Source organism: Diadema setosum, chromosome 14 (assembly GCF_964275005.1).
Source record: "Diadema setosum chromosome 14, eeDiaSeto1, whole genome shotgun sequence".
NCBI lineage: Eukaryota > Metazoa > Echinodermata > Echinoidea > Diadematoida > Diadematidae > Diadema > Diadema setosum.
Window position 1 is genome coordinate 7,933,154 of NC_092698.1, and position 19,819 is coordinate 7,952,972.

The following is a 19,819-nucleotide window of genomic DNA, read 5'->3' on the forward strand; positions in this document are numbered from 1 at the left end:
AAATTGCTATTGAAAACACTGACAGTCTTTTTATGATTAAAATCAACATTAAATGCAATACATTGCAGTATCAAATCTTGGTTATGATTAGTTGAAATCATTAAGGGACAATTTTGTTTCCAATCATGAAAGAAACAGCCTTTTCCTGATAAATTAGTGTATATCAAGGAGGTAGTAATGTAGCCTGGGGACTTAAAGGGATGGTACAGTATTGGCGGAGATGAAAATTGGGCTTTTAAGTTTTTGCAAGATACCAAGAAAGCATTTATGAAATAGCACAGAATTCAAAGTTTATTTGATGAAAATCGGGTTTGGAATGACTGAAACATCCAAAAACAAAGCAAAACAAAGCGATCGTTCTGTTTTGGATATCTCAGCCATTTCAAAACCAATTTTCATAAATAAACATTTAATTCCTCATGGAATCACATGCTCCTTCATATTTCATAAGAGGTTTCTCATTATCTCTCAAAAAAAAAAAATGTTAGAAACCTGAAATTAGGTCTCAACCAAAACTATGCGATCCCTTTAATAGAGCTCGTAATTGGTAGACCTTCACATATTGTGGTACATAAAGTTATGCTTCTCCTTCCATGGGCAAATCAAAATATTTCATCTTCCCTGGTTGCTGGTTAGTCACACCGGCAAGCAAGTTAGCTCGAGGGAAAGAAAAATTGGGACATTGTCAACTGATACACCTCTTAGAGAATTTCTTGCACGATAACACGTATGCATGCAAAATAGGTGACAGAGACCCAAGATATTGGCCATAGAAAGCATCCTGCTATACATAAATTACAAAGAGGTTTAACATTCCTACAACATACATGCAGGTGACACAAATAACCATACATATACAGATATACCAGTACATACACTTTCTGTCTCCTACACATATCAATTGATACATTATACTTAAATAACCAAGAAACACAAGAACAAACTAAGCTTTCTTTTCAAGAGAGGCACATTTTTCTGTTCAAACACAAAGTATTCAATTACAGCATTTATACACACAATGCAATAAAACAGCTGTTTGGTCTGTCATTTTTTACATCAGAAAGGATAAAAAGAGTTGAAAATCAACAATTCAAAACATGACTTATAAAAGAAATTTTTTCTTGTATATATCTATTATTTACTAGTCTATCGATGGAAACAGGTAAAACCTAAGATTTTCCAAAGCAAATGAATTCTCATGAAGCTAGTCATCAATGAAAGCATACATTACATTTCTATATCCAAGCCCTTAATTGCTATCAAAAGATCTACAGAGAATATTGATGCATCATTCATATTTGGATAATGATATAATGACGATTGAGACAAATGAAAAAAAAAAGAGCAGTTGCACCTAGTCAGTCAGCATTAATATTTCACATAGATTTTCCATATGACATATTATGTATACATGTACACATAGTCCATATTTCCACCTTCTCCACCTTTGTATGTTCAGGATTTTATACAACTTGTACACCGGTCGTCAGCATCTCTCCACTGCCCGTTCATCAGTGGAACGATCCATCCATTCTACACTAGCGTATGTACTGGCACTTAGATTAGGATGAGTCCACATCGCACAGAGGGGGGAGGGGGGAGACAAAACTCAGTTTTGTAGTTCATTCTGTGTGATGGCATTAAGGTCTTTCATAAGTCCCTCCAAGTGCATCATTTCAGCATTCAGGTCCTCTGCACTGAAGGTCCTCACTGTGGACTGGGGGGGGGGGGGGGGGAATGGAAATAAGGGAAAAGTTTTTTAAAGCGTTAATACACAGACAGAAATATGTTATATGGATAAAGTTAAAATTAATGAATTCTTGCATCAATTTTTCTTTATTGCGACTATTTTAATTGCCCAACATTGACATAATTCATTAATTTGAATAACTATGCAGTACCTGCTTCATGCTGTAAGGATTAAAATCAGCACTGGCTATGGGATGGGAGCTCTGTGGTCTAGTGGATATGCCTGTTTGGTGATCATGAGATCACAGGTTCGAATCCTGCGCGAGTATGTATGCCCATGATTTTTATTTTTTTTTTAGTCATGGCTACTATTAAAATACTGATTAATTCCATGCATATTTAATTCAATGTAGGGCAATTTGTCAATCAGTTGCAAAAAAAAATAGAACAAAGTTGTTAACACCATGTGAGATGATCTGTTCCTCATGTGATAAAATTTAACATTTGTGTCCACCTAACTAAAAATCAACTAAAAGTATGCCAAAATGATTTTTTGTTAAATCGAGTTTTCTATATATATTCTAAAAGGGTAAGCTCTAAGCTTTCAAATGACATATAACTTGTTAAAATTGGACCATTATAATGCATTAAAAAAGTGGTTGAAATAGAGAGACTTTAAGAGATGCAGTTTCATAGAAAAGGGAAAAAGAAGATTTGTAGATTAGGGTCACTCAGGCATGCTGTGCAGAAGTATCAATAAAAATTCTATTTCCCAATGAAAGCAGCGCCTGTCCGAATAATTTGATCCAGAAAAACTGCTAATATTTCAATTTCCATTTTGTTTTAAGCTGCCAAATTTTGAAGTAGAGATAGGATTACTCTCCCAGGTAAGACAATCTTCATAAATTTGAGTCTGTCAACCCAAATGACATATTTTGGCTCATTGCAGACAATCAGTCTGTGACTTTTGTGGGTTTTGAGCTAGGCAGTCACATTCGTTCCACAATTTTGAAAGCTTGACATTGTAACTTCCTACTATCAGAATCTTGAGTCTATGTACTGCTGCTTAATTCAAAACTTTTTGGTTTTTATCAAGCACAGTTTAGAATTTACTGATTCTTTATTTCAAAGTGCTTCAGCTCCACCACACCAGGCTTCATCTATTCTTCAAAGCCAATATTACCAAAATTGTCTTTTTTCAGGTGGCCTCCTTTTTTCCATTTCTGTGACTGGCGTTTGGAAAGAAAGTGAGACAGATAAGGCATCAATAGGAAGACACCACCATGGAATAAAAGCAAATACCAATACCAGGAAAATTTGAAAAAAATGGATTCGAAAGTATTTCTTACTGCAGTTCTACATTTTTCAAAATATGATTTAAGTTCCCATCTTAAAGCTTGCTTAATGGAAGACACATTTACCAACTTGTCTGAAAGACCTCCAGAATAGGAAAACAGCTCTTTAAATGTCTGAAGACAATACAGCAGTGCCTCAACCTCACCCTTAAAAAAAAAAAACCCTCTATGATATCATGCCGGGATACCTACCCCTGGACTGTTGCCGTCTCCGACCCCGCGATATGTGACATCCGGTGCCTTGGGTGTGATGACCGGCATGGGCTGGGACCGGCCCCTCCCCGGTGGGCCCGGCTGTCCCCGCTTGAGTGGGCTGTATGTTGGTGCTGTTATCCTCACTGCAACAGAAAAATAAAAACTCAGATGGCTGAATGGTTTGCTAATTCTCAAAAATCTTCTCTGAGCTGTCTTACTGCTTCATTTACACTAATTTGAAAAGTAAACACCCAAAAAGTGAAATAGCGACATAGTATTTACCTTGTCTGGACCACAGCATGACATGTCATAGACAAGTGTATTTAAACAAGCCATAAATCATTATAACAAAGCTTGGAAGAGGACTTCCGGCACAATTTGGATTACACTTTGACATACATTGACTGAACTAGAATGATAACATTACAAAATTCTAAGTACTTAAACAATTGGGCATGGAAAATCTTGACAGGAACTCAGAATAATATCCCCTAAATTATAAAGGCAAATCTTGTGTTCTACTTTCAAATTTGTTATTCTAACTTTATTTCTTAATTGGTATCATTGATGCAGGTAAAACTATTTAATTCAGTATGAGAGCTATGAGTGATAAACAAGTCAGATAATGTGTATTAAAACAAACACTCTATGCTATCCTTATCAATTACACTATGTCTGTCACATTACTATATCTGTGTCACAGTGAAGTAAAGTATGTCTTATCATTACTAAGTGCATATTAAGCTTTATGTAAGTACACATGCATACAGTAAGAACGTCTCATTTTAATAACCCATTTAGGATGAGCAGATTTCCCTATAACACACAGTTTGCATAGATGCCTGCACAAATATGCCCTCGATTATTCTTCAACAAGTTAACCCGTTGAGGACTATTGATTTTGCTACAACATGCATTTCCCATCAATAGACACCTGCCCGAGTATGCTCGGGACTCGTCCTCAACAGGTTAATCTACCCCTAAGGAGTTTCTATGGTAGGAGATTCTACCTTTGGCCTGGGGGTGTTGGTAGTGGGCAGGAGGAGCAGGTACAGAGAAGCTGGACAGGGGGTTGGTGCGAGGCGCCGTACCCCCGCTGTGCTGGCTGGCCGACTCGTCCTGTGAGCTGGCGTTGGTGTCGCTATGGTAACCTGCTGAGGGTGAGAGATCAGGGTGAGTGAGTGAATAATGCACATGTATCCAATGAGAAGTAAACAGTGAAACATAGTAAGTATGAAAAATAATGTCAAAGTTTAATGTTAAGTTAAAGATGGAATTTTATCTTGGATTGAATGCAAACAAGCAAACAAACAAATAAATAAGATTGTGTGAGTGAAGTTGCAGTTTAGCTGTTTGTGAAATAGACATAAGACACTAATGACATTGAAGGCTTGCAGTGCAAGTTTCAAAATGGAAGTGATTTGCCATTTTAACATTTTCATAAATGATTACAAAAATACGAAGCCAAAATCAATGGCAAACATGTTATACATCTTCAAACAAATTGTCTTCAACTAGTTACTTATGCAGGCACAGATTATTTTAAGCAAGCACCAACTTTGAAAAGCATTTTCACAAAAAAAAAAATGCAAGCCTGGACATAATGCTGTTAAAGATATACAGGCTGCGAGGTCCTGCAAACTGGTCAAGAACAAGTCAAAGTGACTATGTTCATTTAAGAGGCTTACTTTACTTTCTTTTAAGCAAGTGCAACACAAAACCATGCAAAAAAAAAAATATGCACACATAATACCTAGTCATCTTATCAGGGTTTGTTTTGTTTTGTTTTGTTTTGTTTTGTTTTGTTTTGTTTTGAGTACATGCGGTCCATTATCACTATGCCCTAATCAAGTTAGTGTAGCTAAAAGTGAGGAAAGTATGATATAGGGCAAATTCGCTGAATGGAAATAAATCTGATATTGATTCAAGGAAAAACAAGTTTGATATCATAATGACATCCTTTCCATATTTCAAAGTGTTGCTATATTTTGAAATGGGAAACTCTGGAATGTTTATGATGCATGTTTGCACATATGACAATGCATATATCCATGCATTTTGAATGAACACATGTTTGAATGCCTAATCGGTCAATTTTTCTCAAAGCTGTGTATCTTTGTTCTCACTGTTTCTCGGACAAATTATCTAATTTTGGACAGCTCAGAGTCAGGAGAAATCAAAGCTAATGTTTGGTGATTTAATCAGGCTATTGTGGTGAGTGATCACATTTACCAGAAAACAGTTCTTCTAACATGTGCTTACTGGGAAGAATTCTTTGAGCATTCTAAAATCTAGCAAACAAAATCTGTGAAACTAAACAGTGAGAAATGCTACCTTCATATTTTAATATTTCTGTATCTTTAAGGCCAATTCTTTCATAACAATTTCACTCGAGCAGTAACCCAAATGTTCTCCAGTAAAGTGATGAAATATTATACATGTGTACATACATGGCCCCATAGCAGCCACAGCTAATACTGATAAGTGGACACAAAAAGATAACAGACCAAACCCTTCTAGAGTATATCCTAATTGAAATCTTTTAAGAGAAATATGGCAGCGAAATGTGCTAACTTATGACATTGCTGAAGATTTCTTTGTGCAAAACACGAACCAAAATAGGCAAAGAATTTGGTGATGACATTTGGTCTTAAAGTGATTTTTCTTGTCTACAATTAGTCTCCCACAAATTAATGTTTTCTTCAATTTTATCATGGGATACTACATACCACAACTGCTTTAGGAATTCAATACACCTATAATCCACCATTAATGCATCTGCATCAACCTGAGTGGTGTCATGCATGCATGTGTAAAATTCTAGATGTTCACTATCATAAGGCGATTGGTGATTTGAAAATTCATCCCTTTTCCCAGTCACTTAGCTTTCATGAAATGCACAAACAGACCTCTAACTAAGGTCTTTTCTAAACAATTATTTTCAACTAATTACAGTGCTACATCAAACAGACAGCTGACAAATCAGTAACTTTTGTTTTTGCAAATATCCCAACTTAATCACTACATATATATAATGCACACAAGAAAAACATCAATGCACTATCAGGCAGGCGTAGCTACTTCTTTCTCTGAGATTCAAAATTCTTTTTTCAGAAGTGGCTATAAAAGCCCAAGAATCTCCTAAAGGAATATTTTGGTGACCTGTGATACTTCACCCTGTTTATATCCTAATAAGGTTTCCTGAGAAAATGTGGAAAATATGGTGATTTTAATGCATGCAAACTTGGAATTTTGATACTGGTCTGAAATTGATGAGTGACAGCTAAACTATCTCTTGGTATTGTGAAAAATTCCATATTTGAACCTTTTCTCAAGAGAAATTGTGACCCACTTCATCATAAGGATCCAAGTTGCTGACGGCTGAGCCGAGAAAATCGAGTTTGAAGTCAAATCATCAAAATCGGTCAAAACCATCAAATTTCTGTTTTAGACACGATTTTCTAGTCTAATATCATCTTCTATCATCTGCCAAAATTTTGAAGCTAAATGATCAAAGGAAAGATAAGACATTAGCATTTTTCTCGGCCATGATTTTCTGACTTTCAACGGAAGAAAAACTTGTCCAAAGATTTGAATATAGCACCGCAGATAGACTCCACCCCAAGCAACGAGGGAGTGATCTTATTGGTCAGTGTGTGGCATCCTGGGTACTGATTGGTTGTGCATAGACCGCTGACGCTAAGCTTGAATGAACACCGTGGAAGTTGCTAGGAGCATACCTTCTATTGTCAAGAGGTGAAAATCATTGATATCTCCGCAACCAAGTTATTTCACAATTCGTGTTATATATGAAATTAAAGTGGAAGAGTAAGGAAATAATGGCATGTCATTTTCAGAAAATCGACCTCCCCGGACTTTCGGATCCTTTTGTTGTAGCGAGTCAAAATTTTTCTGCCTATGAGTGATGGAATCCCTAAATCTTAATTCTCGGCATGTTTCCGGCAATGGGGAGCCATTCATGTTCCCCAATGTTTTAAAGAACAAAGGTCAAATATGTCAAGTATGATCCTCATAAAAATGTCAAAGAGCAAAAAGAAAAAAAAAGGTATATTTTCAGTGGCCCTAAGGTTTGCATTGATAATTTCATTGCATTTAAACAGTTACTGTTATAGCTTTCCTAAGTTTTGTTGGATTACCTATAATACACCCCAATCTGCTCTTGTCTTATAGTGGATTTTCATGAATAAGTGATATTACTATCACAGGGAAATCTAAGTCAAGACAACAAATTGTGGAAGGTTTTTCTAACTGCATATTATTGAAAACTCTTTGAAATGACACATCTTAAAAGGAAATCTCCTATCTGGAAACAAATGAAGAAATGGTTAGCTACAGCAACAATGCTCTCTAAAAATTCTATGAGTGATAATAAAAATGCGTAAAAAATAAATGAAAGCACATCACACATTAGACTTTTACAGCAAATTTCTACCCAAGCAGTATTAGTAAATTTCTTTTAAGTATGAGTACTTCTTGCACAGAGCTAAAAGTATAACATACATGTATGAAGGTTAACCAATGCCAAAAATAGCAAAAGCACACAACAGAGCAAAACTAGTTATGCTGGCAAAAGACAGAAAATGCAAGTGTTACTGGAACATGGTGCAGAGGAAGCAAACTGTATGCAAATAATAAATAAATAAATAAATAAATAAAAAGAATAAATAAATAAATGAATAAATAAATAAATAAATAAATAAATAAATAAATAAATAAACAAACAAATAAATAAATAAATGAATAAATAAATAAATAAATAAATAAACAAACAAATAAATAAATAAATAAATAAAATAGATAAATAAAAAAATTAATTAAATAAATAAATGGATAACTAAATAACTAAATAAGTAATGAATTAATTGTTACCATATTCACTGTGTTCTTTTTCTTACAGCAAAAACATGTTTCAAAATGGGACAATAAATATGCAACAGTCCAATTAAAATGCTAGTGTGTACACGGATGGCACAAAATGTTTGACTGCAATCACATGCATAGCTATGGAGCCAATCCACTCTAATGGTCATTTGCAAGAAAAAAAAATGCCATTTTTTTTTTTCAACAGCATGTGCAAGAAAAAAATGTCATTTTTTTTTTTCAACAGCATGTGCAAAATTTGTGCAAAAAAAAAAAAGGCGCAGGCATTAGTGAGAACACTGCACGGTACCTGAGCTATATTGGACATAGGGTGGCCGATCTGACATGGCAGAGCGTGTCGAAGCGTTAGACATGTAGTCATAGTTCTGGCTACTCAGCGTGTTAACCAAATTATCTGATCTCCCACGATACACGGTTACAGAGGCAGGTGAGAGGGTGAAAAAAATAGAACAGGAAAAAAATATATATAATATATCAACATGCAGAATGATAATAATGTGATGGTTGCATCGGGAACAATTTAAGTGCTGGAATATATATGCATAAAGAAGGGGTTTCTGATTGTTCAATTCTATTTTTCTTCAAGTCATTATTTTTGGGTAATGTGTAAGTTATATTTGGTCATTATGCCATTAAAGATGATATATCATGCACAGCACTGAGGCAAATGTCTTAGTTAAAATGGCCATAAACATGTTAGGACATTACTTTTGTACATTTCACAGTAACCTATGAAAGATTTCAGAATTCAAAGTCTTTTTACTTGGAATATTTTTCTCATTCAAAGAATACAATACAAACACATATATCATGTTCATGTACAAATACATCTTCATTTAGCTTAACTGCATCTCACAATGAAAGAAATATCACAAACAAACAAGGGTATTCAAGGTTGGTGATTATTTGAAATTGATCACATCATTTCACATAATTGTTTCAAAATGTGGATAGTACAACTGTAAATGATGTACAAAGACAAAGACAAAGACAAAGACTTATGTATTAGCAAAGGCATTTCAAGAAATTTCAGATTATCGGTGAGTATACATAAAATATTCAACGAGAACATTCAACACTTTCAGATAGAAATGGGAGAAGGGAATTGAATAAAACAGATGTTAGTTAACCAAAATAATCCTGCAATGAAGAGAATGAAAACCAATGATTAGTTACAAAAGAGAAAAGTTAAATTGGATTGAAGACTCAGAAAAACTTGAAAATGAAAGGCAAACAAAACAAGGCCGGAACGAATGAAAATTGCATGGTAGAAAAAGAAATAGATATACATAACCTCGAGGCATATTAAAGTAAATTGCTATTCGAGATCTCAGTTGTTAGATGCTCCTTTCTTCAGCCTGGTTTGATAATAATGGGAGAAGAAAGACAGGATTGAGAAACATAGAAGACGGGTAAACTCGTTTTATAGAAAGGCAGGGTTGAGGAGAATTGGAAGGCCCCCGGCGAGATCGCAAAGGCTTTAGGATGCACAGCCACCTCAGTTGGTTTCAACACGGCAAGAAAAAAAAAAAGGCAGATTTTATGCCCTGGCTTAGAGATGATAAAGCCACCAACCACTGTCCTAAACACACATACAAGAATTAAGCCAGCAAACAGCATCGGTCAAAGTTGCTTGATGGTTAAATAGCATGCTCGCTATACTTTCCCTTCTTTGGGATTTTGGTATTACGGCTAAACTAGCGTACAACCGTATTTCTGCATTGGGTATGTATTGGTGACATGTGATCGACAATAAGACTCCATCAACAAAGCACACATGAGTGGAGGAGAAAAGAGTGTTCATAGCATCAGTGGACAGAGTGCCCTGGCACTTTCACATTCACACAGCATCACACAGCACTTCAAGCGACAGAAATTGGGCAAATGCCATAGACACCACACATATCACCAAATAGCATCTCATCCGATGGGACATGCAGTTGTAGGCATACGTATTTTCCTTCTATTTGCACTTTTGTATCTTATGAAGGGAGGTCGTTGTGAGACTTCCGGTGAGTAGGCTGAGCGTGAAATCTCCTAATGATTGTATTATCCCCTTTATCTTCTCACCACATATGATATCATGTGTATTTCAAAAGATTATTAATATGTGCCCGTATATGTTTTTTCTACAATGAGGTGTATATTTAGTGCTTTCGGTGCATATCTGATACCTCCTCTATTCATAAAGCCCTGGTGGGCGGTGCCATGAGCCAGTGATGAAGCGCTCATGTAGTTACGCTGTTTGAGGGCCCTATTGACTCTGGCCATCACCCGCGCCTGTCGCCTGTCGTACTCCGAGAGGCCCATTACCGACACCACGTCGTCGTCGTCGGCGACGGAACAGTTGTCGTCGTCGTAGTAGTAGTAACGCTCCTGCTGCCCGAGAATGTTTGCGGAGTGTGCGCGGCGAAGGAGCCCCGGGTGGGGCTCGGGGAGGGAGAGCGGGTGGAGGTATGGAGATTGGATGTTGTCAAAAGATCCAGTAAAGGCTGGAGGGGGATTGGGGTTCAAAGTGGAAGACACGGATGATAAAGAAACCAGGGATGAAGGAATGGATGTTGGGCATTGGAGGACAAGTGTTATCATGCATGGGTGAGTAAGATTCAAACACACTATGCATCCTTTTTTTTTTTCTTCTTGTCTAATAAGGTGGTTGGATGGTTAAAAGCATCAGTAGGATGTATGATACATATCAGCATGCGTTTGTGTGAAGTTGGGATTTCCTGATCATGAAAACAGCGACGACTGAAACAGATGCATCAACAACTACTAAAAGTATGGTTACCACTCATAAACAAAACAAGTTTGCATTTCCTCTTCTACATATTTAGACACAGAGATATATATCTACATATTTAGACAGAAGATAGAAAATAATTAAGAGCATAACATTGTTCGAAGGGATTATTGCAGAATGCTTGGTTTAAATCTGGTTAGCAATCAATATATATGTGGATTATTTACACAAAAATTTCTGCTCTTGTATATTTCACCTAAAGCATTCTATGTCACTACCTGATTACAGGTTGTCCACAAAGCTCATACAACAGGATACTAAAGATCTATTATGAATATGTTAAAGCAGATTTATTAGATAAATCAGAAGGAAGCATGATGACTTTTTACTCACGCATAAATTTACTTTACACGTACCTTTTCTTAAGACACATAAATTGCACTTTATGCTTGTCATGTTTTCATCTGTGGAAAACTTAACGAATGATTAATTGGTCAGTGTGCAAGAGAAAGTTGTCTACCAGCTGCTCATCGAGAGGAAGTAAGGGATTATCATTCATAGCTGAAGAGTTTTAACCCTAACTAGGCCGGGCTATTTAGGTAGATCATAGAGCCGGGGGGGGGGGGGGGGGGGGGGGCCTCCCAGGCCCCCCCTCCAGATCTCGGCCGTCGACCGCGTGATCGCGACGAAAATTGGCACACACATTGCCTATGGTGTAATCTAAAGTACTACGAAGTTAGATTTTTAAAAAATTGTCATTTATGCTAAATTATGCTAATTTATGCATAATGATGCATGAAATCGGACAATTTGGTATAAATCACTAAATAAAGTTCGAAATGGGCACATTTTTTTGTGTAAATATTCTTTTTAGTGTCCTAAGCAAATATAAGAGAAAAAAATTGAGCTATCCGAAAAAATTTCTTAAGTATTTTATTGTTTTTTGAATTTCTTATGTATTTCTTTGTTTTTTCGACTTTATATTTTTCATTGTTTTTTCGATGAAACTTGTCCGCGACATTGTTCCGAACAAGAAAATATGTTATCAATTGATTTTAATCAATAAAACCCCAAAATAATCATGCTTTTATGAAATTTGACTGTAAGCACAGTTTCCATTGAAATTGTACACGAATTCACATTTTTGAGCAATTTTTGGTCTGACATGCATGTACATATTTATGCGAAACTTCGAAACCACGCGCCCGGGCATCGCAAATTTGGTGTCAAAAGATGCGGGAGACTCGACAGAAAAAAGTCATGAAACGTCGCGGCGATAGCTTTTCACGTTAGCGATACATCGCGCGGAACGTCGAGGGGGGGCCTCGGAGGCCCCCCCCCCCCGGCCTAGTTAGGGTTAAAGGTAAATTAGTTGCTCAGTTTTGTCCCTTTTGCGTAGATGTCAAGTTAGGTACATTTGTGCTTATTTCTTTCACATTGATGCACTAGGATTTCACATCTGTGCTGTGAAGAGACGATGATTTCATCACAAAAGAGTCTGGGATCCTGTCCGACTCTTGCCCTACCTTGTTGACTGTGGGCGTGGCCCAAAGCACTGGCCACCTCACGGTCATCGTCCGAGAATCCCTCCCCCTTCTCCACCGTGGAGTTATTGTTATTGGTGGAGTATTGGCTGGCTGACACAGAGCGGGCGGAGTGGGCAGAGTGGTGCTCCGCCTCCCCCATACCACCACCGGATAGGCCTGCCGCGCCCAAATCATAGGACACACCGGTCCCACCCTCCCCGCCCGACAGGGCCGGGCCTGCGGGCGCGGCTAGGGGCACAGAGAGGGTCGGCTCCAGCTTGGAGCCAGAGTTGCTGTGGCTCTGGTAGCTATAGGAGCTGGACTGGTAGGAGGAAGAGCCACCACCCTGCTGGAGGGAACCATTGGGGACTGGGATGGAGATGTTGCCATGGTGATGATCAGAGAGGGATGCATGCGGGGCTGGTAGAGGGAAATCAGAGATGGGGGAAATAAGAGGGCTCTACGTATACATGAGGCACACAAACATGCAAAGCTACATTGCATTCCAAACATACAGGGAACACATTGACTAACATGCACTCTAATCTTTCCAAACATCAGGTAAGTGGCAAATCAAGAAATCTGACTCTATTTATGATGGAAAAGGAGATAAAAGAAAGCTGGTAAGTTTGAGAAGTATCCCCATCAGAACTGGTTATACATGTAGCACCTTAAGACTTCAGCCTTCCAATGGTCATGGCTAAGTACCAGAGAAATAGCCCAATGCACAAGAACTGTGTTTCATTTTCTTCACATCTACGTAACTGGGAATCATGCTTCCATAGCAATGGAAGAACATGCATAATGCATTTCCCTGTGATACATATCCTTCACTACATCCACTTGAATAAGACTACTTCTTTCTGATTTTTTGCATACGTATTTCTTGGATTATTCTATTATCAATCAACATACTTCTCCTCATTGTACACCTGTGGAACTTATTTGTAGCCGTTATATATTCTCGTTGAAAGGTAAGCAGTACCTCCAGAACTGGGTGGCAGATCACTCCTGGGGACCTGACTACTACTTCCTGTGTACACAGCGTTGGCAAAGCTGGTCTCTCGATCGATGCCCAAGCCTTCCGACCTGTTGGGGCTGAAGGCACTCCTGCCCTCCCCTAGATACCACTTGTTCCTCGCCCCGGGCCCGGCTCCACTCATGGTGGATGAGCTCCGCGCCCGGAAGCCCGGATCGGCACCCCGGTGGAGCTCATCGATGTTGGAGGTGCTCCTGAAGTGGTAGTTCGAGCTGCTCCCGTAGCCGTTGTCGGCGCTCAGGCCGCGGGTGTTCAACGTCGGGAGCGTCATGGCACTGGAGGACAGACCCCCCTCTCGGGAGAAAGTGGAGCCCGCGGCCGGGATAATGGGAGGGGGGCTGGATCCTAGTGTGAGGGGGCTGTCTGATGTCGGAGAGGTGGCGCTTGGGGAGATGGCACTCTGCCCCAGTAGGGGACTAGCTGGGGAGTGGTCTGGGAAGTACATGTGCTGAGTCTCCTCGTAGCTGCTATTCTCAACATGACCAAGACCATTGTGGCTGCTGCCATAGGATGGATAGCCATAATCGCGACCAACGTCCACTCCACTGTCCACTGTGTTGTAGTTGTACTCCCGATGGTCATCCATGGTATTGTAGTTGTATCCTCGGTCAAAGGAACCCTGCGTGAACCCTGTCGACATGCTGCTGTCCTCAGCACTGGAGCTGAACTTGGTGTTGAAGTTTGCGCGGTCATTGAGAGTGCTCACAGTTGGTGCTGTGATGGCTAGAAAGAAAACAAAACACATTGTCATTTTCATATTTTCTAAAAAGCAGCTGACTAATATGATCATTACGTATAATAGATCCATTACACTCTTCTCAAATTACATCAACAAGCAAGACTATGTTTCTTACACATATTACAGTGCAAAATATAGCAAAATGAAGACTAAGAGAATAGAGGTATGCTGGATTTGTATTAACTTATGAGTACTTCTTTACAGCAGCAAGATTTTGTTTTTCAAATGACACTATTATGTTTATTTTTGTTCTACAAAGTTTTGCCTCACGTAATTTGTCAATACCATTAATTACCCTGGATGGTTCCTTACATATCATAACAGACAAACAAACCGAGACAAATCTCACTACACGTGTACTTCCCTCACCTTTCAAAGGCGGGTCAGAGGAAGTCGACACCTCGATTGCAAGTGGCCCTCTGTCCAAACCGTCACGCAAGATGGCCTGAAGGTTGCGGTCGTTGGTCGCGTCCGAGGTCGAGTACGACTTCGAGAAGGTCTGATGGCTGGACACCGTCTTCACGTTGCTGCCGTCGGCCTGAGGCACCATCTTCTCAACGGAGTGTGTGGTGGTCGTCTCCTCGAACGTGATGGTCAGCGGGTTGGACCTCGCCGAGCGGGCGGTCAGCGTGCCGTCGGGGAACGTCACGATCTGGCCATTGTGGAAACTAAGCATCGACTGCTGCGAGTCGGAGTCCTGCCGCGTGCGGGTACCCTGACTCTCAGACTGCATGCTGCCCAGCGTCGAGTAGCCTTCGTGACCCTGGTACTCGTTCTTCACCTCGTCAATGCGCACATTGGTGGTGTTGATGTTCACTGTGGGCTTTTCATGCTTGTTGACCCTGGCATAGTTAACTGAGTCGAGGGAATGCGTTGCAGGAATGTCGTAGGAAGGTGGTGTGGGGGTGGATGGATAGATGAATGGACGTACAATAGGGGAAGAGGGGAGAACGAACGAAAAACACAAGAAACATGCAAACTTAACGATCATGCAAACTTATAAGTATACACATGCAACAAAACACTATCATGCCACAATAATCACATGATGTAAAGGTGGCTTGCACGACATTTATGGAATTACAAAATCAAAAAGGTACTCTCTGAATTTACACAGCATGCTTTCACAGGCAACATCCAATGAATATTAGTATGAGATATCCTGTCAATGCTGATTTTATTTAGCAAAAACTATGATACGTTATTCAGCAGTCCTGTTCTATGTCAAATCGTGATACACATGCAACATGATGCTTCTATTGTCCGAGACCCATGACATTATCCTATATACTTACCGCTAATTTTCTACATGAAATGAAAGAATGGAAGACTGCTTATTCAATATCTCTTACATGTCTGACGAACAGAATTTCAGTAATTCTGGGCAATTTGTTAATTGAACTTTTGGACTGGAAACAACTGGAATAAAAACATCTGAAATGAGTGAATACAGCCAAAAAAAAGAAAAAAAGAAAAAAAGAGAGAGAATTACCTCCACGTTCACTAGACCTCTGCATGGATTCGTGGGCCCGACTCCCGACAGGAATATACCGCTCTGACACTAGGGAACACAATGGGAAACAGGGCAAGACAACACAAGACAAAACCAAACATGAATATGCAATGCAAATGGACAAACACAAAGCAAGCAATGCATGCAAACTAAAACAACAAAATACATGGAGACACTGTGTACAGTCATGCAAGAGTTCCATCACAGAGTCACATTAAACAAAATAAAATTGACAACATTACACATTGGGTTGGGTTATGAGCAATACAGAAATATGTCATGCACACTGTCACTCGCTTGAAAGTCTTAGAAAAATTGTGCAGAAAACCATGTAGTATGGCCATCAAAATATCATCCCTCTTTTAAACTGGTGTTTCTCTTTCTCCAATACTGGTTGTAGTCTTGGGGATAATACTTTGTGTTTAACAACATGAAAAGCGAGATTAAAGAAAGTCAAGTTTATCAATTGTCTCACAATGTGTGGTGTATGAGGATTACACTCGGCTTGGCTGCAAGATGAGCAAAGGTGTTTTGATCCAAGTAAAGTAATGCGAGATGTTATTCTAATTCATAAGAAGGGAAATGCTGTTTATATGTGCATGTGTATTAATTTATTATATATATATATATATATATATATATATATATATATATATATATATATATATATATATATACATACATACATACATGTATATATGTATATATGACATACGAAGAGTATGATAGACACGCCTACAGCATCAAGAGCTCTTGCCAAGGCCAAGCGAATAATTGGTCTGAAGTAATGCATCGAAGCTATTTATCCACTGATAATTCCATCAAGGTCAAGCTGCTGAAATAAAAAGGGTTTTCTCTTCAGTTGTAAGGGGAGAAAAGAATGGGTTAAACTGCCTCATCAATGCCTGATGAGTTGTTCACTGTCTCTCAAACTGTAATTTCTTATTTTATTGATTTATTGTGAGTGTGTGTGAGTGTGTGTGAGCGTGTGTGTGTGTGTGTGCATTTGTGTTTATGTACACAAATATATATGATAAATACAGACAGTTCTGCACATCAAAACTACATTCCAACACAAAACCACGGTTTTTTACAGGGATTGAGCCCTGTTAGACAATATTACGTATTCTTACATAAATATTTTTCCTAATCTAAAATAGTGATATATCACATTTCAACATTCAAATAGCTCTATCTCAAAGCAAGAAAACTACACTGAGACATTCAATAATGTTTGGTTCAGTCTTTGACACCATACCACAAATAACACACCTATAATGTTTAACATAACCTTGGTCAGCAACACAAACAGACACACAGTTCAGTTTATAAAGGATTGTTTGTGTTAACAAATGGATGTTTTTTTTTTTCCAATAAATTTTGTGTTAAAGGTATGACATATTGAAGATATATTTTACAAGTTTGGTAAAGGCATATGACACATGTATAGTTACTTTAACTGGAAATCACCAGATTGTACATGGGGGCACTCACATAATATTTTGTGTAACACACACACATATATATATATATATATATATATATATATATATATATATATATATATATATATATATATATATATATATATATATATATATATATATATATATATATATATATATATATATATATATATATATATATATATATATGTATATATATATATATATATATGTATACATATATTTTTTCACTTACATTATAGTATGTAGTATTTTTCTTTTGTGTTCATTCTGCATGAATTTTTCATTTCATATCGTCAAACTTATGTGTGTAAAACTGATCGAGCCTCTAATGTGCACCAACTGTACCCTTGAAAGCTGGAAGAAAGGCCGAGCACAGACTTGAGAAAGGAAACAGATCTCCGCATGAGCTGAAAAAAAGATCTAGTAGTTCATACTAGTGGGACAACATTTTTGGTTTTTATTTAACCCTTTGCATTGCTTTAGGTTTATTTAATTCTGAATTCTAACCCTTGCAGAATCCCTATTGGACAAAGTAATTTTGAACCAGCAATGTACTGCCTGCCAATGGGAATGGAAGGATTAAATGACCCTGTTGTTTAATCCAACATTTCTCCCATTTTCCCTGTCAAAGAACCCTGGTCCTCATCTTGGCAATGTTCTTCACAATGTTAAAATTTCTGAAAATAAATATGCTTCAATTTTTGATAAGCAGTACGATACCTTGTAAATTTGAGTCTTCATACATGTAGATATGTCTGAAACACGGTTACAACATTTCAACTTTTTTTGGTGGTTTTGCAATGAATATTAGGAAATACAATTATTACAATACATTCAGAAATAAGAGTGTGCAGATTAAAAGTTGTGTGTTAATACAATCAAAGAACATGTAAGTCTGTTACGGGGGAAGGCTTCATGTAATTACTATCAATTCAAACTCATATAGTCAATGATCAACTCTGAACAATCCCAACGTACACATCCTCATAGCAAGAGTAAAATTCATCAAGGACAATTATGATAACTCACATTGTTGTTAAAATACAAGATATTATTATATCAGTATGGGTAAACATGTGGACAGTGAGTGTTACTACATATTAGAGGTCAGATGAGCTTAGAATGTCATCCTACGTCGGTATACCTGCGACTCTTTTAGGTGATTCGGTGGAGGGACTGGTGGCGGAACACCCCAGGGCTATCGGTGACATGTCGCCCGTGAAACTAAGTCGCAAACAATCTTTTCAGGAGGCATAGGGGAAAAGGAGGGGGGCAGGGTTGGTCCGGTAGTAAAATTCAGCATACACAGTTTGAAGACTGTGGTTTATGTATTCATATGTATAGTATTTCATATACCAGAGAACTTCAAAAAAATCTCTTTCCTTTCACAATATCTGAACAAATCTGGTTTCTAAGAATGTAAGAAGTCAGACCAGTATGATATCTACATGTCTGAATTTTATGCTCTATATTGCTTTAAGACATTCTTACAAAGCAAACTGATCGATACTATGACTTGATACTATGCATAAGATTTTAAAAAAGAAATTCTTGAATTAATATTGCAATTTTACCAACTATCAAAAAATATCAGTTTCTCTTCATGGATTGCAACATAGGGGCAAAAATTGAATATATAATATGTGATCAAGACTGAAGATAGTCTATACACATGTCATTCAGTATGTATAGTGTATGCAGTGTTGCAAGATTTGTTGTAGTACATTGAAAGTGGAATGAGAGATACCTTTCATTACTCTCTAAATAAATCAAGGAATATACAATTTGACTGATTTTCCTTAAATCCCAAGGGAAGAATTATATAACACTTGTTTGGCTATCAATGAGGAAAAAACAGGAATCACCTACGAATCAAATGATTAACGGGAGGGGGAGGGGGGAGTGTAACGACGGTTGGTACCTGGTTTCCTTTTCTTTCGCCTGACCTCAGCATAGAGACTGAACTGAGAAGAGTGCTTGGGTGAGATCGGGGGTGAGATGGGGGGTGATATCCCCACACCCTTGCATGATGCTTTTCAGTAGCAAGAGAAAGGAGTGCATGGGGGGGGGGGGGGGGGGCAGCAGATATTGGAGAGGGGGTAAAAAAAAAGATCACTTGAATAACAGCCTATTAAAGTGCTTCCTTCGCACACATCAGTTTTAGTCCTCAACAAAATGGAGTTTTATCTCCTGAAAAAAAAATCATATCTACATGTTTTTGTTGCAGATGGAAAATGAATGAATGAATGAATAAAATGGGCTGTATATGCATGTTAGACATAAAAGACACAGTTATCACAAGCCTAAAAAGTGGTAACTTTCATTCATAAAACTCAATTTGTTCAGAGTTCTAAAACATCAAACGAGATTGTTGTTTGCTACAAAGGATAAGGAATGTATTGAAAAATTATGGCTTTGGTAATTTCATACAGTGGAATAAAGCTATTGATTGTTTCTATGTAACATTATGCCTATGTCAAGCATCACTACTATTCTGAGAACGCAATACAAAAAAAGTGGCAAGGTATTACAACTAAAAAGAGAAGATGTCTGTCTCTACCCTGTTCGATACATTTTAGACCTGGTATAATGATGCGTCTTGTGCTATTAGTGATGTGAGAATGAGCATTAGAGTGTGAATATTAAAGATAA

General features: G+C 37.9%; 1 protein-coding gene across 1 annotated transcript in view; it reads right to left on the minus strand.

The window, feature by feature from the left end:
* Positions 1 to 482: 482 nt before the first annotated feature.
* Positions 483 to 19,819, minus strand: part of LOC140237882 (uncharacterized) — an 84,092-nt gene continuing 64,755 nt past the window's right edge. The window contains exons 22-31 of the mRNA XM_072317814.1: positions 15,678 to 15,746; positions 14,555 to 15,040; positions 13,393 to 14,169; positions 12,408 to 12,827; positions 10,256 to 10,633; positions 9,848 to 9,857; positions 8,431 to 8,720; positions 4,250 to 4,390; positions 3,237 to 3,382; positions 483 to 1,717 (exon numbers count right to left, since the gene is read on the minus strand). Of these exons, the coding sequence (XP_072173915.1) occupies positions 1,610 to 1,717; positions 3,237 to 3,382; positions 4,250 to 4,390; positions 8,431 to 8,720; positions 9,848 to 9,857; positions 10,256 to 10,633; positions 12,408 to 12,827; positions 13,393 to 14,169; positions 14,555 to 15,040; positions 15,678 to 15,746 (2,825 nt within the window). The 3' untranslated portion in view covers positions 483 to 1,609. The remainder of the gene's footprint in view (positions 1,718 to 3,236; positions 3,383 to 4,249; positions 4,391 to 8,430; positions 8,721 to 9,847; positions 9,858 to 10,255; positions 10,634 to 12,407; positions 12,828 to 13,392; positions 14,170 to 14,554; positions 15,041 to 15,677; positions 15,747 to 19,819) is intronic.